Here is a 22,153-nt window from a genome sequence, read left to right on the forward strand (position 1 = left end):
GCTGGCTCTTAGCTAGAAATCTGGCTAGGTCACTTGTTGTGCTGTCAGCATTATTGTGTGGGCTTAGTGCCCGTTGTGGCATAAACGGGTATTGCATCAGTTCTTGTTTGGGACTGCGAGGTGTGTACACTACTGGTCGTTCGCATTGTTTACTTTGATAATTGCGGTCATCATGCTGAAATGTATCTCTATCGTCTTGAGCCAGGTCAGTGTAATTTTGCTTATTCACATACTCACTCACTTTTTCTTCTGGGGTCATTTGTTGAGCCAAAAATGGCAACTCCTCCTTCGGTTCCGCTATGCCAAATTGAGCTGCTGCTGCCTCCATCACCTCTGCTTTAGCCACGGCTGTATCAGCTTCTTTTTGGAGATTGAGTACGTCAATAGACGCTTCCAAACGGGCCTTTTCTATCTTGATGCTCATCTCCTTTTCCGCATAGGCTAATCTGGCTTTTGCTGCTTGCGCTTCTGCTTGTGCCCGAGCCTCCATACTAGCTCGGGTTGAGGCTGATGACCTACTTGAACACCCTGCTGATGACCTGATGGTAAGTTTCCCCGAAGACTTTGCAGATGCCACTGAGTGAGTGGACTTTGTTTCCTCGTTGCCTTGCTCTGCAGCATCTGACTTTTCCATGGTCAAGTCGACTGCCGCTCGTGGAATCTTGTTGAGTGCTATGATTTCACTGTACTGTTGCACTCAATGTGACCCCGTGTCCTATATTGAGATTCACAGCCAGCTAAACTCTCTCCTACATCACTCCCTCCAAGGAACAGGCACGTGTTGTAGTTGGACAGGAATTAATGTAAAAAAGTGTGAAAATGAAACAATACAAAATACAGAAAAAGTACTCAGTATACAAATTATCATATGACCACTTATATCAAATAAACATCTCCTTTGATATATAAGGCACATTAAAGGGCTCATTTCAATTTGGCGGTCGCACTGCATGAACTCAGATTGGATTCACTAGATTGACACATATAGCACATTAAAACATCTCAAACTTATTTGAATAATCACATGCATAATATCTTACGAACACATACAATTTTGGAACTTACTCATATTGCCACTCAAAGGGATATGAAGGAGCGGATAGCTTTGGATTGGCAGAGATGCACGATGCTTTCTCTACCTCTGAGAAAAACTACTTCCGTTCACTTCTTCTCTTTACAAATCAGCCCAACATAGCGCATTGTGAAAACCTGCGCCCCCCACAGGCTCAGAGAGACAACAACACAAAAACGGTTCCAAAACAGTTAGCTTTCTTTATAAATCTGAAGGACAGTATTATTTTTTTTTCTTAATGGCTGGCCAAGTCAAGTCAAAGTTTATATATATATATGGTGCTTTTTACAACAGTTGTCATCACAAAGCAGCTTTACACAAAGATCTGGGTCCGAGCCCCCATGAGCATCACCAGTGGCGACAGTGGCCAGGAAAAACTCCCTACGAGCAGGAGGAAGAAACCTTGAGAGGAACCAAGACTCAAAAGAGGAACCTATGCTGCTCTGGTCGACACCGGACAGCAAACAATATCAGCAGAATCAGGTTTAAGGTTTGATTGGTATAAATATAAGTTATGGAAAAGGGGAAAAGTAAGACAAGCAATATGTGGGATTACAAATGCACCCATATCATCAGGAGCGTCAGTTCATGCAGGTGAGGTTTGTATTGTGTTGTACATTGAGAAGCTCCATGGTGGTTAAACTGGTCCAGAAGGCTGGTGAGCAGTGGGCACCTGATCAAGCAGAAGAAGCAACAGCATCAGACCCACAAAATGGGCAGCTGTTCATCTCATCAAAGAAAAAGTAACACACAGAGAGTCAGTACTGTAAAGAGTGAGTGATGACAGATTACAGGGTTAACAGAGCAGCAGAGACTCCGGCAGGTCTAGATATTACAGCATCACTAAGAAGGAGAGACAGAAAGGTAACAGAGACATGAGGCTCCCTGGGATGTCAGTGCCCCTCTGCTCCACCGTCAACAAACCTGAGTGAGTGAGTTAGAGCAGCGGGACGACTGCACCAACACTGCCAGTTTACCATAATACTGTATGACCATGACCCCCCAGATCTGCACCTTTTATCTAACAGGAAACACTAATTACCAAAGGCTCAACTAAACAAGTCGGTTTTTAGCCTAGACTTAAAGCCTGAGGCTGAGTCCCAAACACTGTGTGGGGAATTTGATCTTATTAATTCTATAGTCGTAACATTATTTTCTATCATATTGGTTATTACTGTGTAGATTCTGGTTGAGTTTATCCTATGGCCCTTTATTTCATCTCTTATCTGCTTCTTTATGATTGGTTTACCAATTTGAGTTTAGTCAATCAATCAGTCAACCTTTATTTAGCCTCAGAGAACATTGAGGGTGACCCTCGTTAACAGTGTGGCCGAGTTGATACAGGAGAAGGGATTGATAATGTGTAAGACCATATCAAATAATAAAAGTAAATTTTATTTAAAAGTGACTCAAATCAAATTTAATAATAAAAATACAGTAGAAAATATAAACCAATAACTAAAACATAGCTAAAATGTAAAAGTTAATAAAATCAAAATAAAACAAATAGAGGATAGATTTTAAAATGAAATTAAAATGAATTAAAATGACTAAAATAATAATATAATAAATATAATAAACATAAGAATAAGAATAAGAATAAATAAGTAATAAAATAATGAAAATTAGACAATAATAGCATAAAACCAGGTAAAACAGTATCAGTGGAGGTGGAGTGGAGGTGGTTAGAGAGTCTGACTGACCCAACGAGCTGAGCAGTAGTGTTTCCTGTAGTGAGGGTCCAGTTCACTGGTGCACTGGGACTAAAGGCAGATTTTCCCGTGATCCAGCCGCTGGAGCAAGTCTGATAAACACCATTATTTACAGACATCATTGAAGTAATTGATTTGAGTCACTTTTAAATAAAATTTACTTTTATTATTTGATATGCTCTTACACATTATCAATCCCTTCTCCTGTATCAACTCGGCCACACTGTTAACGAGGGTCACCCTCAATGTTCTCTGAGGCTAAATAAAGGTTGACTGATTGATTAAATGTAACTAAAGCCCAGCAGTGAGGAGCTGAACTTCACCCTCCTCTGCTGTCACTGCAGACGGGCAGGGTCGCCTACGGAGCAGCGCTAGTAGCTGTTAATGAAGTGATGTTTTTTAATTTGAGGGTCCCATTTCGTAGGGAAGATTTCAACCACTACCCCTTGTAACTCAGTTCCGTGGGTGACACTCAAAAACAAGGGGTAGGGGTAAAGAGAAGAAATGGGACTGGGCCTAACTGTGTGTTACTACATTTAAGGCTATTATTGTGTTCATTATACTCACTTAGTTTGTAGCCACAGTTTCTCTATATTAAACTGTCGATGCTCTTGTATACTTGGGAGGGCACATCAATATCCGAGTTACTGTAAAAATAAACATAAACATGGATGAGTCCAACTATAGTGGCTGAGACGAATAAGGATTTCAGGTACAATAAAAGTTGAAGTTGTGTAGGAAGCCATAACTTACCTTAGGTCAAACTTTTCAGCTGTAATAGAAAGAAAAATGAATATAATTGTGGTTTCTTTAGTAGCGATGCTGTGAAGGTGTAGGAACAAACTCTTCGCTGACACCCGTCTCTTGCATATAAAGATGTTTATTAGCATTGAGAGGTCAAAGTCACAAAACAAGTCTTCGCGAAACAGCTTGGAGAGAACAGCCAATAGTCTCTGCCACATACATTTCAGCTCCTGGTTTTACACCCACTGTGGACGTATAGCCCACATCTGGTTTCTGTCAAGATAGCCTCAGTTCGATGTATGGCTCCTCTCAAACCAAATTAGGTATTTAACCTAATTTCTTCTCCAAAATGACCCTGGTCGTCTAACCCCATATGTGACCTTATTAATCATTCAGGGGGCCCCTTTCCTGTCCAGATGCCTCCTTCATCAGCTCGACTGAGACCCTATTGTCCTACTACTATTTCAGTCAGAGGCTCACATGATAACTCAACCAGGATCTTACACAGTATAATAACCAATATGATAAAAATTAATGTTACGACTATAGTTATTATTAAGATCAAATTCACCACAGTTCCCCCCTTTTTTGTGACATTTACATCTCAAAAAAAACAAGGAAGGGCTCTTACTTGCATACTTTAAGTACATGGAGTGCGAGAATGAAAAACCTGTCAGGCAGCTTTCTTTCTTAAATGTCCATCAAACAATCTAGACAGGAAAAGTCTCTCGCGGTCCTCCTGCCCTGAGCAACCACCTATTGTACTCCATGTCAATCTTAAAAGGATGATAACGAATTACTTAGAATGTAATTAGTAAATACATATGAAACCTCAGAAAATAAAATAAAAAAATGTCCACCTTCCAGCTGGTCAACCCATCGGACTTTCCAGCAGACCTATCCCTGCCTAGCAACCATATCCCTAGCCATCGAGAAAAGAAAAAAACATCTGAGGTCCCAATGTACTTACCCCATAATAGAAACATCATTCTTCAAACAGGTACAATAAACAGAATATCACCAATTATAACATAATGGAACACAAACAAATACGTGTAAAGGTATATATAAACATAAAAATATGTCACACTGAAGCTCCTCCTTGACTCTGGACAGTCCATCACAGCATCGTGGTGTCAATGATGTCGTGAATAGGAACATCCTCCAGTCCATTTTATTTCTCTGTCAGGACAAGTTCCTTCAGCATTCCCAGTAGCCTTTCTCCCCTTTTTCTCATACTAGAGGAAAGAAAGAAAGCACCAGCCAGTATCTTTTTTGCAAAACCACAGACATACAGTAATATATTGATTAATACATTAGTTAATATAAATCAAATAAATGGAAATTAATTATCCCATTACATAATGACAAAAGACAATAATAAATGTCAAGATTATAGTAAACTCAATAATCAAATTGGATATTTATCCATCAATTTAGGTGTTATCACTTCTTCCTCTTCTATATCAGTCATCTGTAAGACTGACAACTGACCATTTTCCCCTGGCATCACAACTCCTACCCATCTCAATATCATAGCTTTCGCACAGGTCAATATCAGCGTACAAAAACAAAAACATTGCACACAATGATATAACCACTGCTATCAAAACCTGAACTATAGCTGACCCCAACGGACCCAACTTCTCTAGCAACCAAGCATTAGCTGACCATCTAGCTCCCTCAGAAGGACCAAATGCATCTCTTATATGTTTCAATGCATCTATAACATTAGTTACGTTATCAGTGCTATCAGGAAGTAAAGTATAACAATCGTCTCCTGTCAAATTCAAAGCCACACAAAGACCTCCTTGTTTAGCTAAAATGTAATCAAGCGCCATATCATGTTTTAACAATGTCAACCTATGAGTCTTTTGAGCATTGGACAAATATTCAAAACCTTTTATTGTCTCATTTGCAAAACCTTGTAATGTATAAGTAATATTATCAATATGATCAGCCAAAAACGTCACACCATACCATGGAAATATTCCAATTCCCCACTTCTCTCCAAGACTTATTCTCCAATGATAGGCCTCCAAGTTATGAAATTTTGCCATCTCTCTTTTCCTCCTATTTCCCAAACGACCACTTGATGAGTTCTCACGTGGAGCTTGTGCTATCCCTACAGTAAAAACTTTAGCTTTAACGTTGCCATATAACAACAACCTGTCCATCCATATGGCAAAAATATATAAGCTTTATCACCACAAACCCACCAAATATCCTTAAAATTCCCAATAGTTACATTTCCTGGTGAAATATGACTCCTTACCATTAAAGTTACACTCGACTTTCGCTTTGGTAAATGAAAAACCACTTCATATAAGTTTTCCCAAGGATACTCTGTACGATCACCCAAAGTCATCATATAAGTCTTACACTCTGATATTCCCATAAACACCCCTGGACCTCCATGAGTATTATTTGAGCAAAAACACTTGTCAGCCTGCACTGGTTTCACCTCTATTGCATCAGGAATCGCCGTCGTCACATCCTCATGCTGATCACGTAAATTTATGTATGGCAAGTTACTTAACCAAGCACATTCTAACTGAGGTCTAAACAAATTCGATGATATAGCCATCCATCTATTATGTGGCGAGTGTTGATGGTATAACAACCACGATACTACATAATATTGACATTTGATAGCTAAAGCACCGCTTCTAAAATTAAAGACCATGAACCTGGTGCTGGAATCTTCACTACACATGGACCATCCACTTTACTCACTGATCTCACAGAATGAGTCAACTGCTGAAACCATAAATTTCTCCCCGCAAATGAGTCTGCTATTTTCATTGCTGAGGAATCAAATCCATATGCTTTCCACTTAGCTTCTCTCTTCTGTAATGTATGATAATGGTCAATCATATCTTCTGATATCCAATCAGAATAAAAAAACTCATCATCCACCATTGGTTCTCTAATTTCAAAAGTCTCATTACTAGTCTTCACACTAGACTCTAACTTTAGCATAGACTTCTGAGTTACATTTACCCCCTCTTTAAATTTTAATGATGTCATATCAAATGTCTGTGTCACATTTACAGAGTTCATAGGCAACAAAGATGTTGTCTCTGTTTCCTTAGCCAAAATTAGCCTTGTCCTAACTTCACTTGTAATGTTTCCTGAAGTGACAATAGTAGAGGCTGTCACCATTGCTGTAGTAACATTCAACCCCTTCAGAGACATATCTAAAGTAGTAGCCTGTATTGATGTATTAACACTCTTAGTTATTTCCGGAGCTAAAGTAGTAACCCTCATCTGTGTATTATCCACCCTTGGAGTGGTTGCTGTAAGTAATTCCCCCTGAACACTCTTCACAGCTGTAAGTGCTCCAGTAGGACTCACATCTTTTAACACAACTACAACCTCACGAGTTATGTAGCCTTCCCATTACTAAATGGCACAAACTTAAAATGTGGCTTGAAATAAGTACATGTATATTCTCCCTGATCTTCCCATGTGACATTACGCACAAAAAGCGAACAATCATTCTTAACTTTGAACCACCTCATAGCATTATATAAAAGATACTTCCTCTTATTATGAGGAACTGCATCAACTTCAGGTCCCTCTAACAGCACATCTTCACCACGACTATTTCTCCACCGAGGAGGGTTATTACCACCAACATTAAATCTCTCACATCAACAGGGAAGATAAACCCCTCTTCCTATTTTAGCTCTAACTACTGTCTTTAAAGGATCTGGTGTTGTCAAAATTATCTGAGAAGCTGCTGTAGTTGAATATGATTCATCTAGCAGAGTTAAATGATCTAAAATCCTTTCTCAGTCAATTCTCGTACCGTTTGGGTCTAACTCTTTTCCGAACTGGCCTTGGACTCCTCCTTCTAACTGAACCCCCAAATGCTCCTGCAGCTGAGTTACTGCCATTTGTGGCCTTTGACGCTTCACACTCCATTGAAATATGTTCTGCTGTTTCTGGGACATATTGGAAGTCAATGTCACCAAACCTTCTTTCCTGTCCATTAACTGCAGAGTCTCTTCTGGCATCATCAGAAATGTACACAACATTATCAACATCTTCCACCCCATGGACAATCTCACCTTCTGAAATTGACTCTGGAAATCTTTATGCATTTTGATTTCTTCTCTTCGTTCTGCATTCTCTTCTGACTGTCTTGAACCCTTATCATGACTCTGCGAACATGGCAACTCATCGCTTGGTGCTTTAACACAATGTGAGAAATGATACCACGTTGGAGACCCTTTAACCTGGACTGCGGTTCCTGTACTGCGAACAACTTCAAACGGTCCTTCACGTCGTTCATTATACCACTTCCTTCTAAACACCTTCACGAACACCTTGTCCCCCGGTTGTATTGTGTCCCTCTTTTGCTCATCAAGTCTCTCCTGCACCTCCTCTTTCTTTTGCCTATCAGAAACATACGCAGATATTTTTTTATGCAAGGTCTCCATATATGTGACATATGCTCGCATCTCATCTTCTAAAAGAGATAAGCTTGGACCTTTCCCACTTGTACGTAAACAAGACATTGGCATCCGCCTTCCCGTAAGCAACTCATGTGGTGTCATATGCAAATCACGCAACTCACTTGATCGGCATACCATTAGCGCCAACGGAAGCGCCGCTACCCAATTCAATCCCGTATGCTGACAGATCTTAATAATACGGTTTTTCAGAACTCCATTCATTCTTTCACAAATTCCCTGCCTTTGCGGATGATAGACTGCACCAAACCGCTGCTTGATTCCTAATTTTTGCAAAATCAGTTTCATTGTCTTATCCACAAACTCTCGTCCATTATCCGAAGATATTCGATCTGGAAGTCCCCATCTACTTATGACTTCCCTACACAGAAACTTAGCCACCGACTGAGTGTCTTTTCGTTTGGTTGGACATGTCTCAGGCCAATGCCAAAAAATGATCAACTACTACCAATAAATATCTCTTACCTTCAATTGGTTTTATCATATCAACAAAGTCCACAACTAACTCACGCATAGAACCCCTCAGAGTTGGAATATGACCAGGAGGAACCACTATTCCTCTCGGAACATTATTCTTTAGACAGATAATACACCTGCCTATAACATAGTCAATCTGCTCTAATAAGCATGGAGCCCAAAATCCATACTCCTTTGTGATTTTTCTCCTCATTTCACCTCTAGCCACATGAGCTAAACCATGTGCTTCATGAATCATCAAACCTAACAAATCTGAGGGTGCTACTATCAACCCCTCATGATTTCTCCAAAGACCAGTAGAATCTTGTGTGGCACCTCTCTCTACCCACAACTGTTTATCTACTGCGGAAGCCGCTTCCTGCATTAGCTGCACATCCTTAAGTGTAATCTTATCTTCCAAAACCACTTCATGAGTAACCAAGAAAACCTTACCCAATTTATCCGCTCCTGTAACTGCTTTTGCTGCTTCATCAGCTGCTTTATTCCCTCGTGTAACCTTTGACATATCTGCTTGATGTGCTGCACATTTTGCTATTGCTATTTCTTTAGGCCTCATCATAGCCTGCAACAACGTCACTATTTGAGCATGATGCTGTATGGGAGATCCATCTGTCTTCTTAAACCCTCGGCTCTTCCTCTTCCTAAGATTCCTCGACCTCTTCCTCTCCAGGTCTGTTTACCAAAGACTGGCTGTGAATTGGGAACAACTGGAACTACTGACGATGGTTGAAACACTTGTGGCTGGCCCTGATTTGGCTGTGGCTGTGATGCCATTTGGTTTCTTGAAAATTGACTCTGCATCACTACCGCTTGATTCTTCTCCTTCTTCTTACTGTCTGTTAATTGAACTTGAGTGAGTTTCCTCAAAGTCTCTTGGTCCTGTTCTTTTTTCTCCTGTTCCTTTTTCCTATACAGTTCCACTTGATGTGCAATATGATCCGTATATCCGTATATCTTAGCTCTCAGAATTGACTGTTCCATTTGATTCAAATCTGGATCATTTCCTGTAACATTTCTCCACACATGATGAGCTCTTGTCACATACGCTCTCAGGTTTTCTTCCTGTCCCAATGGCTCAATAAAGATATTATCGGGATGCACGTTGGTTGGAAACGTTTCCCTCAGCGCTCTCCACATCCGACCTCTAATCGCAGAGAACAATTCTGGATCATTCACAGCAGTCCCCACATATCGATCAAGTCCAGCTTTCTGTAAAATTTCTTCCATAGCTGGAACACCTAGGAGATTAGCTAAAAGTCTCTTAATATGGCAGGCTGTGTCCCCACCATAATCTCCTCCAGCTTCGAAATCCAAGGATATGCTCCATTCTGAAGAGTTGCCAGCTTCTCAAGAATATCTGACATATCTGTATTTTGCCAAGGCTTATACTCCAAACTCTGTCCCCGAATGACCACTGGACACATCTTCTCAGGTTTCTTCCCTTTTCTGGAGCGCAGCACATATTTCATATCAAATTTTTTAGAGCCTTCTTTTTGCAACTTTTTCTTCTGCATCTGCAGTCCTTCTAATTGATTCTCCAGTGCTCTTCGGCTTTCAAATCCAGTAGATTTGTCCAAATAAGACAGGCATTGCTCTATACTTCTTTCAACCTCTTTTACGGCTCTCTGTCTGTCCTCCTCCATTCTGGTACTGGATATTGCTGGAAAAAATGCTCTTGACGAAAATCCCTCACTTTCTGGATCCTCATCACTGTCTCCATTCTCACTTTCATCAGAGCTGTCATCTCCTGAATCCTCTTTCCTCCAAGTCTTGTCTCCTCTTTTTTCCGCTCTAGCCAGTATCCGCCTCACTGCTGGGTCATATCCACCTTTGATCTCACAGTCACTCTGATCACCCTCATCTCCAGATTCCATCCTCATGATTCTCAAGTTACCCTTTGTCTCAAAACGTCTGTTTTTTCTTGCTTTTGGAGGTTGGATACATCTTTATAGTTGTTTCTGCTCGTCCTGTTTCTATTGTTCGATCATCCACATCTCTAATATGATAGTTGCCCTCTTGACTGATCACTGGAAGCTGGGGATAGATATCCTCAAACTTCACTTCCTTCTCATAAGGTGGAGGCTTCTTTACAGAGTCCACATGTGAAAAAGGTGTATTAACTTCTGCCATTAATTTATCTGTCTCTCTTGTATTTTGCCCTATTTCTTCTTCACCTCCCTTTCTCTTCTCCTGCGCAGCTTTCATCCGCTTCTGTCCCTCATGCTCAAACAGCTGTAGCATACCAAGCTCTTCCTGTCTCTTTTCTTTACGCTTCTCCCCTTTTTTACCCTTCTTTTAATCTGCCTTGTATGTAGACACAAGCACCTGCATTGTTTTAATTACATCTAAATTAATTGTCCCCTCTACTGGTCAAGGTTGGTCAATATCAGGTCAACACTTATACCATTTCTCTGATACCTTTGTTATGCCTTTAATTAAAGGATTGTTTTTCTGTAGCACATCAACAGGAGTAATTACCTTTGAAACTTGAGTAACCTGTTTTGACATTGTAACAGCCCCCTTATACTCCTTCTAATTAAAAACTACTTGTTCAGATATATTACTTAAACTATTTTAAACTATTTAACCCTTCTATTTGTGTACCACTTTCACACTACAGAACTTGCCAAACTCAGAAGAATCAAAAAGCCCATCAATAAGTGCCAAGTAGTAACAATACCAATACCTCCAGTGAAATTTCAATCCAATTAAAACCCCAACAAATTAAACAATCAGGCTCACACCAACAACCTTGAACCAAACAATTCCTCAAATAGGATAGCTCAGTCTGTTGCCAAGTCTCTGTGTTTTATTTTCTCCCTTTTTTTGTAATAAGTACTACAACATAATTACTACTACAGCATACATTAACTTACTCATATGTGAACAAATGAATGTGCAATTTAAACCCAAACTAAAAAATGCTATTATTATTTTCCACAAAAGCTAGTAAAATGTGTATCAGAAACAGCAATTATCATTTAGCATGCATTCAAACAAAGAGTCTGTGGATGAATCAAAAAACTGGCCTTTTTTATCCGTGTGGAATCAAGGGCTGGAGTCAGAATTCCATCCGTAAGTCTCCACGTCACACACTCTCCGCACTGCCTCCTCCTCTTGTGGCTCCTCCCCCCATATAAGGCAGAGAACAAGCAAAAACATCAGTACATTTCACAGAACAGAACCAACCACTTCACTCTCATCAGCACAAACCTCCCAATTCATGCACAGCAAGCACACTCCCCTAACTCCACAGTTAAACAATTCTATACCACTCATAAAACAGGAGCTTAGCATACCTCATGCACCCACAGTTTCTCACGCACATCACTTCCACATTGCCCTTCTTTCCAAACTTTCAAGAACAAAACTTTTCACACAACCCTAACAATTCTCAAATCTCAGGGGCTTATAGGGATCACTTAACTTACGTGTCCTTTCAAAAAGGCTCATTTTCTCTCAAATCCCCCTTGAAAGCTCATGGTTTTTATTCCTAATTTATTAACAAATACTCTCCTCATTTACCCTAAACAATAAAAGTCCCCCTTAGGGCTCATGAAAACTCCTAATTCGTTCTTTGTGGGGCTTATAAACTTTAATCTCACTATGTCCTCCTTATAAGAGGCTCATAAATTTATTTCTATCAAGTCCCCTACAAAGGCTCATAGATTTATTCATATTCATAAAGTACACATTAACAAATTCTAAACTGTCCCCTTGGAGGCTCATAAAGTTTCAACAATACAAGCAGCGCACACACTGAGAAAGAAGCAGAGGAGGGGCACTCAGCACACACAGAGTCCTGCTCTGAACACACACACACAAATTAACTGGCCCCCCTTTTTTCACAGAAAGAGAGAGAAAAAGAATAACTAGATTTTTCACAACACACACAAACTATTTCAACAAAACACATACAAATTCAACATAAAAATTCTCTCACACAGGGATTGATCATTTCCCATTCATTCATACAACCTAGAAGCATATGCTTTATGGCCGCATTCCCTTTATTTTCCATATCCTTTAAAACTCTAAATTTATGCTACCTTTGAGACAAAGTTATCCTTACGACAAGACAGCATCAATCCCGAGTGGCCAACAACAGGCGAGTTGCTTCTTTCTACGCCGGATTTGGAACTTTAACCTCCAGTTTTATAAACTCATTATAAAACTGACCTTGGAATCAACTAATAATAATCAAGGTTTTTATCGGCCTGCCTATTGCAGCCTCTTACAAGAGGGCTTTTTTTCCCCATTTGAGGCCCCTTTTCCTTTTATTCTTTTCCTTTCCTTATTTCTCTTTACACTTTACTTATGTCCTCATTTTCCTTTTTACACTTCACTTTACTTCTTCTCTTTGTTCCTTCACTTTTCTCTATTACCTTTAACTACCGAATTCCCTAGGCCCAGTTCTCCCCCAAATTTAGACTATTACACTTATTTCTCAAGGCCCAAGTTTCACACTGTGGCGAATGGAAAACACATGACTTACTGTTAACGAGATAAAAGTACCCTAATCTGCGTTACACTTGCATGGTGTCAATCAATCCCACTTCTAGTGTTACTCCTAGGATATTAACTTCTTCTTAACTCTATTTACTCTTTTCTGCTCTTTTTTCCCTTTATTCTACCATACTTCCCCCCTGTTGCGGCGTATTACAACGCAACAAAACAAAATTTAGAACGAAGAGGCAAACCCACAACCAAGACAGCATGGCACACCCACACAAAGCTCTTTAACGGTGCGACCAAACAGCACAACAGAACAGCACAGCCTCACCGAATGGACCAGCGCTCACACATGTGAGAAAAACTCACCCTTTTCTGCCGGCAACAGGAGCAGAGGTAGATGCATCGAGGCAGTCGTCTGCACCTGCAGGCCACAGCACGTCCGAGGTTCATGACGCCAAATTCTTGTGCTTTCTTTAGTAGCGATGCTGTGAAGGTGTAGGAACAAACTCTTCGCTGACACCCGTCTCTTGCATATAAAGATGTTTATTAGCATTGAGAGGTCAAAGTCACAAAACAAGCCTTCGCGAAACAGCTTGGAGAGAACAGCCAATAGTCTCTGCCACATACATTTCAGCTCCTGGTTTTATACCCGCTGTGGACGTATAGCCCACATCTGGTTTCTGTCAAGATAGCCTCAGTTCGATGTATGGCTGCTCTCAAACCAAATTAGGTATTTAACCTAATTTCTTCTCCAAAATGACCTTGGTCGTCTAACCCCATATGTGACCTTATTAATCATTCAGGGGGCCCCTTTCCTGTCCAGATGCCTCCTTCATCAGCTCGACTGAGACCCTATTGTCCTACTACTATATCAGTCAGAGGCCCACACGATAACTCAACCAGTATTTTACACAGTATAATAACCAATATGATAAAAATTAATGTTATGACTATAGAATTAATAAGATCAAATTCACCACAATAATTAACACCAGTTTTTAGTTATTTCACATTAATACACTATTACAAACATTATTTACATATTTTTGCCTAAGATTAACCCCACCTTCATATCACTGGGTTACCAAAAGAACCAAAAATTTACGAATACATTTAATCTGCTCACCTTTCTGCCTGAGTTTCTTTATTATCCAGAGAGCCAGAGCGAGGCTGGACAAACTAACACCTCCTGCTACGGTCAGGCCGGTCACCAAGAGTGGGCTCAACTGGGGCTCAGGAGGAGCTGGACCAGAATAAAAGGAGAATTAAAGAGAATTAATATGGGCTCTTTATTTTGCGCTCTACTTCATTCTTTATCTCTTTTTAATCAGGCAGCTCAAGCGTGGTTTGACTGCCTTACCTTGACACTCAGCTGCTGCTCCAGACCAGTCACCGGTGAAGATACACGTCACCACCTCATCGCCGAGAAGAGTGTAGCCATCTAAACAGCTGAAGGAACAGGAAGTACCAACGGTGGCCTCCTCAGAGGAACAGTTCATGAGGCCATTGTCTGGCTTCTGGAGGTACAGACATGTCACTGCTGTGGAGGGACAGTAGAGAGGGGGAGAACTTTAATGAAACTCAGAGAAGCTCTCAGCATATTAGTTTACTTGCAATAATAAATAACCAGCCTGTTACACTGTATCAGTGTAATTTTCATTCATGTGGAAACGATGTAAACATTTTAATCCAATAAATGAAATCGAGTCACGGACAATGGCTCATTATAATGAGCTAATATCCTAAACTGTCTTTGCATTTTATTTTTGTCCTCGGAGATGCACTTTTGACTTTAATGTACCAAAAGAGGCATAATTTATTTTGTCTTACCATTTTCCAATCTATCAATTCTCTTGAACGAACCAGTTTTTTTCTACCATGCGTTTAGATTAAATTAAGATTAAGAGACCCTTATTAGTCCCACAACGGGGAAATTTCACCTCTGCATTCAACCCATCCGTGCAGTGAAACACCACATACACTCTAGTGAACGCACACAAACTAGAGGGCAGTGAGCACACTTGGCCGGAGTGGTGGACAGGAGCAGTTGGGGTTAGGTGTCTTGCTCAAGGGCACCTCAGTCACGTATTGTCGGCTCTGGGGATCGAACCGGTGACCGGGTCAGTTCCCTAAACTTCAACCCATGATTCCCCTTTAAAGTGTGTATATGTAAATCTTCTCTTGTCTCTTTTGATTGCCTCTGTTGTGAATCATTCAAAAAGCAGTTCAGACTGAAACACTCTGTGTAACATCTACTTCAGCGGACGGGGCTGAACTGCTATAGGCTGTATGAGCGGATGTATGACTGTGATGTCACAAAAATGAATTCTAAACAGGCTGGTTTTGCAGATTGGACTCTATCTATGGACCATAGTTTCCCTGTTTCCTTGGTTATGGGCCTTTAAATGCCCATACACAGTACATCAGCAGCAAAACCAATAGTTGTATGCAGGAAGAGGCTCTAGAAAGCTGTTTATTTTTTTCTAAATGTACTTTATTAGCCTAGAAATACTTCAGGATTAAAAATTCCACTGTCAACTATAAGTTGTGTAAGATTTTGTTGTGTAAGAGTGATATTCTACCGTACCTGTGCAGCTTGGGATGGCTGTGCTCCATTCTCCTGTCACTGTGCACTCAGTACTCGCTGGCCCCTGGAGCTCAAAGCCTTCGTCACAGCTGAAGTAGCAGGTTAAGTTGACTGTGTGGTTGTCCGAACTTCCGCTGCATCCAAAGTTTAGGGGAGCCTTCACATCTGGCAGCTGGCATCTGATAGCTGGGAAAACAAATGTACACATTAGTGATGGTTCAGTTAGTAGAAAAGATTTTGGGCACGTTGGCTTATGTATATATAAACTTATTAGAGGGCAGGTTCTGCTTCTTACCTTCACAGTAAGGTTTCTCCTGGCTCAACTTTGCAGACTCAGTGCAGGTAATGTCTGGCGCCCCCTGAAGGTTGAACCCATCATTACAGCTGAAGCTGCAGCTGCTGCCAAAACTACCACCACTGCATTTCATCCTGCCATTCACAGGGTCCTCAAGAGTTGGGCATCGAAAAGCTGTGGGACAGAAATTATAGACTATATCAAGCTGATGTGCATGTGCATTGTGAAGAAATGTCAGGGTAAAAAATTTGTATAAAAATTTTTTTAATTATTTAAATGAAGTCTACTCACGTTCACAGGTCAGTGGTTTGGTTGACCAAGCTGCTGAGGCTTTGCACTGTGTTCTTTGTGAGCCGACGACCTGGTAGCCCTCATTGCAGGTGTACTCGCACTGAGAATCGTATGAGAAATTGCCATTAGGGTGGACGCAGTTGACGCTGCCGTGATCAGGAGCAGATATTTCCTCCGCTTGACATTTCACAACTGCAGAAAAGAAATAACTAGTTAAAAGATTATACCTTCCAGATAATAATGAAAAATCAGTGATCGTAGAAGTTGGCTATGGTTTGGGCCCTCATAGGTGGGAACTGTCCCTTTAGGTGGGTAATAGAAGTTACTCTGGACAGTGTTCTGACCGCTGCCACATACCGTGCTGGCACTCTTCTCCATAGAAGCCCTCAAAGCATTTACACGTGTGGTTGTTGATGGTCTCCACACATTCTCCATGGTGGCTGCAGGAGTCTTTCTTGCAGGATGCTGAGAGAAGAAAGGACGTTTTATTCACCACTTATTTTTCTTTACTAAAGCAGTTTTTCTTACTCCTGGTGACCCACAGCAACTATTCCCCACCCCAGTACACCTGATTTAGCTCATGAAGGGCTCAATAATAAGTTTATGAGCTGGATTAGGTGTATTTTTGTTAAGGACTAATTGAAATGATGCCTTTCTTGAAATCCTAAAGCTTACTGGAAGTAAGTTCAATCAAAAATGCTTCTTTTATGGTGTTGTTTCTAAAATAACCAGCGCACTTACCAGTGTAGCAAAGTGCAGTCTTCTTCTTTGTGCAGGACTCATCGTTCCATTTGCCCTCATCCATTTCCCTCTTAATGTAGATCTCCACACAGTCTTCGTTGTTCTGTCCGTTATTGGGCTCATCTTTGGCCCAGTTCTTGGCCTCCTGAGTCAGCTTCTTGTTAGTGCCCACCCAGGTCCAGCTGTTGTTGATCTTGCGGATGCCGATCCAGTAGTATCCGTCTACTCGAGGAAGGTTGGTGTTGAGGTGGCTGATTTCGCCGTGGTTCTGGATGGCCACCATGTCCGTGAAGCGGTCCCTACACCACTGACGAGCAGTATTCCAGTCCATGGTGGTGTTAGAGTAATGGTAGGACCAGCCTGCTACTGGGGTCCACTGAGGTAGCACTGTGTGAGGAAGCAAAAGGAGAGGAGTTTGCTAAAGCTTTCATTCAGACACATCATTGTATTACAAATTACATCCAATACACTCAACACATGACATTCAGTGGGTGAGTATTTCTTACTTATTAAGAGGATGAAGGAGCTCAAAAACCGTAAGCTGCTTGTCTTGTCAAAGTCCTGTAAAAATGAAGCAGAGTTATCATGAAATTAATGTTCCGTTGACCTTCAATGTTCTAAATGTCCAGCAAAATGCATTAGAACGTCATAAGAGCTGCTTTCCATGTACTTACCATTGTCAGCGATGTAATCCTTTGAGCTGTGTTTAATATATCAGAATACAGGTGATGCGTCTCAGTCAAAGAACTGTCTGGTTCTGAGCTCAGAGCTGCTGTGATGCTGTGTTTAAATAGACGAATCACCTCCAACCAGGCGTGCGTCCATTCTTCCTGGAACATTGACCTGCAAGAGCTCAGGAATTCTACTCATGAGAAAAACCCTCCTCTTTTCCTCAAGAGGAGGAGACTTTCTCCTCTTCTCACTTTCCCTTTTTCTCTGTGGAAGAGAGGAAGCAAACAGCCTGTCAGGAAGCTTGTCCCCCATCAGCCCCCCCCCCCCCCCCCCCCCCCCCCCCCACCCTTCCACCCTTTCTCCCATTTTTATATGGCAAAGGGCAAATCGGCTTCCGGATGGTTTTACAGTCACATATGTTAACAACAGCTACCAGGGAACTGTTTGCCTCTGCAGCTGCAGTTAGATAAACCCACGATGGTCCATATAAAAGCCCACACAGTAAACGTTTTTTAATGATAGTGGTTATCAGTAAATGTCTGGGTCATAATAAATTGTGCTGTTTCATTGTCTGAGGGGAGAGAGTTTCATTCAGTTTCATTCAATTATTTTAGTTCCAATCAAGAAAGGACAGAAAACATATTTCAAGGAAATTATATAGAAACCTTATAAACTAAGCCCCAGTCCCATTTCACGCCTCGCCCCTACCACTGAGCCCTTAGCCCTCTGTTTTGCACATTCACATCTAGGGGTAGGGTGTCTCAATTCTTGTTGAGATAGAGGGGTGGGGTGAAGTGTTGGAGCTACGTGACCCTCCAAACAGAGGTTTTTCAGAGACTCAAAACAGAGAGATATGAGAAAGAAAAGAAAAACAGGCAAGATGGAGCACAAGAGACCAGAGAAATCCACAAATGTGAGAATTTTCTCCATTAAAAAATGACGATAATCACTGTTTCATCTTAGTTTAATGTCATTTCAGTGTATTTTGGTCGTTTTTCTTCACAACAAGCATAAAAAATCACTAATAGCATGCAAATGTCTCGGTAGCTAGCTAACTAACTTTCCAGTTCCACCTTAAATAGTCCAGCAGTTCTAACGCCTGAAGCACGAGAATGTAACTGCTGCACCATTTAAGGCGGAACGGGAAAATTTGAACAAGAATCTGGTGAATATCTGACTTCAGCTTCATATCACTGAAGAATTAGTGGTGGGTGATAATAAATAAATGCCCCCCTCTTTGAAGACAGATGATGCCCTTAATGTAACTAAAGCCCAGCAGTGAGGAGCTGAACTTTACCCTCCTCTGCTGTCAGGGCAGATGGGTAGGGTCTCCTACAGAGCAGCGCTAGTAGCTGTTAATGAAATAATTTTGTAGGGCAAGATTTCTACTACTACCCCTTGCAACTCAGTTCCAAGGAGTTGAGGTGACACTCAAAAACAAGCAGTAAAAAGAAGAAATGGGATTGGGCCAAAATATTAAGCATCCATTCTTTTCAGCTTTCTGTTTTTTTCAAAGAAATCTGCAGCGATTTTTTTCATACCTCTAAAGTTCAGTTTTAGTAGTTGGTTGTACTTTTTGGATTTTCAAGTAATCAAAGAAACATGTTGAGGTCAGGACTCTGGAGAGGTCAGTTCACTGTTATAAAAATACCAGCAGCTTTGTTTGATTCTCAAATTTCCTTTTTTGGCTATTTTCTTTTCTCAGTGAGTTTCTTCTTAAACGGCTACACATCCTTTCAGACCCACAGCGCCGAGTGGTCTTCTCACAGTGGAAGGACGGACAGAAACACCTGTGGATGTTTTCAGATCTGAAGCAGCCTGATTTTCTCCTCTCTCTGAAAGATGAAAGCTGTAAGTCCTGTTTATCTGATGGGGGCAGTTTTGGGGTTGGTCTTCCAGGTGGTTGTTAGGAAAACTTTCTCTGTAGCTTTTAACCATTTTTTTAAACTCCAGCTTTGCAAACTGAATTAATACCATAATTGATAGACTATTTCATAAATTAGTTTTTGGGAATTCAATATTTTTTATGTTATTTTATAATCATATATAGAATATATCATATAATATATAACCCTGTCATTAATTGTTGCTCGTAGTCATATTTCTCTGCAAATGAGTTACCCCAACTGACCTTTTCTGATAAAACATACCATTTAATATATATTTGCAATACAGACACAAATCATATTTAATACAGCACCCATCATACTTACAATAAAAAGAAAGTACACAATCTTAAAGAAAATATCTCCAGGATATTGTCATTCACGTGTAATGAATTACTCTAAAAATAAAAATGAACAACTCTATAAAAAAATTCCAGGACTCCCAGAATTGCCACATCCCTGATTTTCTGCACCACTTGTGACTGCATTTTTTGCAGTTCTGCCTGCTGACACTGCCTGACACCAGTTTCCTGTCAAGCTGTAAACTAAACGGTCTCTAGGGGAGATGGAGCCAGTCTAGGATGTGACACACTACTATTGACCACTGTATCGGCGCCAGCTCGGGAGCGTCGAACTGGCAGACGGAATTCCTCGTCCTATTTCACACAGAAATAATTAAAAATTAATGTTAAGTAGGAATATCTGTGTTTTTCTATGCATTTTCAGAAACATAGACATAAGAAAGCATAAGTAAGCTGAGGCAGCTGTATTAGGAATTATATATAATAATTATATATAATAACCGCTGCTGTCATTATGTCCATTTTTGTCATTTTTCTCCGTCAGGGTCATGGGGGGGGTGCTGGAGCCTATCCCAGCAGTCTTCGGGCGGAAGGCAGGATACACCCTGTACAGGTCGCCAGTCCATCGCAGGGCAAACAGACAGACACAGACAGTCACACCCAGGGGTAATTTAGCATGTCCAATTGGCCTGACTGCATGTCTTTGGACTGTGGGAGGAAACCGGAGAACCCGGAGGAAACCCACACAGACACGGGGAGAACATGCAAACTCCACACAGAGAGGACCCTGATCACCCACCCTCCTCGCTGTGAGGCGACAGCGCTACCCACCGTGCCGCCTGGGCACTAGGGACTGGGGAAGCCATGGCAAAAAAATCTGTAGTCAGTAAACCATTTTTGTGTTGATTCTGAGGCGAGTTTTGGATCATTGTCCCGCTGGAAGATCCACACTATGGCCCTGTTTAAGCTTCCTGGCTGAGACAGTGAGGTTCTGACTTTATTTCTGCTAGTACTTGATTGTGTCTTTGATACCATGTGTCCAAATAAATTGTTGAGGGTCTTTGGAAGAAAAGCAGCTACAGAGTATCACAGACCCACCACTGTACTTCACAATGGGGATGGGGTGCTTTTCTGCATGGCTATCTGTGTCCATGTCAAACTCACCTCTGCTGTTTGTTGCCAAAGACTTCTGTTTGGTCTAATCTGATCACGTCACTCGGTCCCACTGAAAGTTCCAGTAACATTTGACAAACTGTAGGAGCTTGAGTTTGTTTGTTCTTGACAGCAGAGCTTTTCTTCTGGCAACCCCCCAAAACCACCTGTGGTTAAATAGGTGGTGTTTGATTCTAGCTTGAGAGACATTCTGACCCCAAGACCTAACTAATGTCTGCAAATCCCCATCTGTGACCCTTGGAGATTCTTTATCTATGCGATCTACCCTTCTCCTGGGGTCAGTAAGGAAAATCTCCTCTTCCTGGCAGATTCTTAACATCTCCAGTCATTTTAATCTTCTTCACTATTGGCCTGGTAGTGGAAATAAACGGTTTTAACTGTTTAGCTATTTTCTTGTAGTCATTTCCTGATTTGTGCCCTGCGATGGACTGGCGACCTGTCCAGGGTGTATCCTGCCTTCCGCCCGAAGACTGCTGGGATAGGCTCCAGCATCCCCCCGCGACCCTGACAGAGAAGCGGCTTAGATAATGGATGGATGGATTTCCTGATTTGTGCAGCTCAACAACCTTTTGGCGTACATCGTTGCTGTTTTCTCTGGTCTTTCTCACTCTGATGGACGACTCAGGGAATTTAGCCTGTGTTTCATCTCATATATATTCTACAGTGGAACAGGAAGTCATGGCTGACCGTTTAAGTGATCCTGATCATTCAGGTAAACTTTAAAACATTAAATATGAATGGAAATATACTTCAGCTGGATTCTTCAAAAGTTGTAACACGTGTAGAATTTCACTCCAGCCATCACAGTGTCACGATTGGCCCCTCCCTGTCCTGTCCATGTGCTTTTTTACTTTTTTCATCCATGTGCTTCTTAGTTCAGCCCCCTTGTTTCATGACTCCGCCCCTGATTGTTGCCACCTGTTTTCCGCCTGTCCCTCGTTATCCCTGTATTTTATAAGCCCCGTGTTTGCCCTGGTCTGTGTTGGTCTTTGTATGACTTACTAGTCTTTGTTTGCTTTGTATGCTTATTTGAATTGTTTGTATGTCCTGTTGCCTATTGATCTCTCCGTGTTGGTTGTATGAACCTGGACTGTCATGAACACGACCCTGGATTTGCCCTCAATCAAAGTCGCTTATCTCAGCATATGCATCCACCTCCTCGCTCCCCAACGTTACACACATTGGAACATTCCGGTCTGAGTGTACGCTGTGCGCGTTTGGCTGCCGCTACTCGCCGGTGTTTTGTTTTTCTTTGGTTGCATTTT

At 41.3% G+C, this 22,153-nt stretch overlaps 2 protein-coding genes across 2 annotated transcripts; both read right to left on the bottom strand.

The window, feature by feature from the left end:
* Positions 1-1,600: 1,600 nt before the first annotated feature.
* Positions 1,601-11,301, bottom strand: LOC108415823. The gene is made up of 4 exons (XM_037537883.1): positions 4,619-11,301; positions 3,538-3,556; positions 3,352-3,431; positions 1,601-1,745 (listed from the first exon to the last, which is right to left on the bottom strand). Exon 1 carries the CDS (start codon positions 8,295-8,297, stop codon positions 7,326-7,328), a length of 972 nt encoding a protein of 323 aa, XP_037393780.1. The 5' UTR covers positions 8,298-11,301; the 3' UTR covers positions 1,601-1,745; positions 3,352-3,431; positions 3,538-3,556; positions 4,619-7,325.
* A 211-nt stretch (positions 11,302-11,512) lies between these two features.
* Positions 11,513-17,683, bottom strand: LOC108415037 (E-selectin-like). The gene is made up of 11 exons (XM_037537872.1): positions 17,530-17,683; positions 17,362-17,416; positions 16,856-17,242; positions 16,472-16,579; positions 16,115-16,306; positions 15,824-15,997; positions 15,529-15,714; positions 14,302-14,481; positions 14,068-14,184; positions 13,308-13,426; positions 11,513-11,612 (listed from the first exon to the last, which is right to left on the bottom strand). The coding sequence occupies exons 1-11, from the start codon at positions 17,530-17,532 to the stop codon at positions 11,535-11,537; spliced, it is 1,599 nt and encodes a 532-aa protein (XP_037393769.1). The 5' UTR covers positions 17,533-17,683; the 3' UTR covers positions 11,513-11,534.
* Positions 17,684-22,153: the final 4,470 nt, after the last annotated feature.

This window comes from Pygocentrus nattereri, chromosome 4 (genome assembly GCF_015220715.1).
Source record: "Pygocentrus nattereri isolate fPygNat1 chromosome 4, fPygNat1.pri, whole genome shotgun sequence".
Taxonomy (NCBI): Eukaryota; Metazoa; Chordata; class Actinopteri; order Characiformes; family Serrasalmidae; genus Pygocentrus; species Pygocentrus nattereri.

What these genes read in the sequence shown, in the direction of transcription:
- LOC108415823 (XM_037537883.1), bottom strand. Translation starts at nt 8,297, where the DNA reads ATGAAACTGATTTTGCAAAAATTAGGAATCAAGCAGCGGTTTGGTGCA.
- LOC108415037 (XM_037537872.1), bottom strand. An exon ending in GACTGCACTTTGCTACACTG is followed by an intron (nt 16,580 to 16,855) that starts GTAAGTGCGCTG and finishes TTCTTCTCTCAG; the next exon opens with CATCCTGCAAGAAAGACTCC. An exon ending in GGAGAAACCTTACTGTGAAG is followed by an intron (nt 15,715 to 15,823) that starts GTAAGAAGCAGA and finishes TTGTTTTCCCAG; the next exon opens with CTATCAGATGCCAGCTGCCA.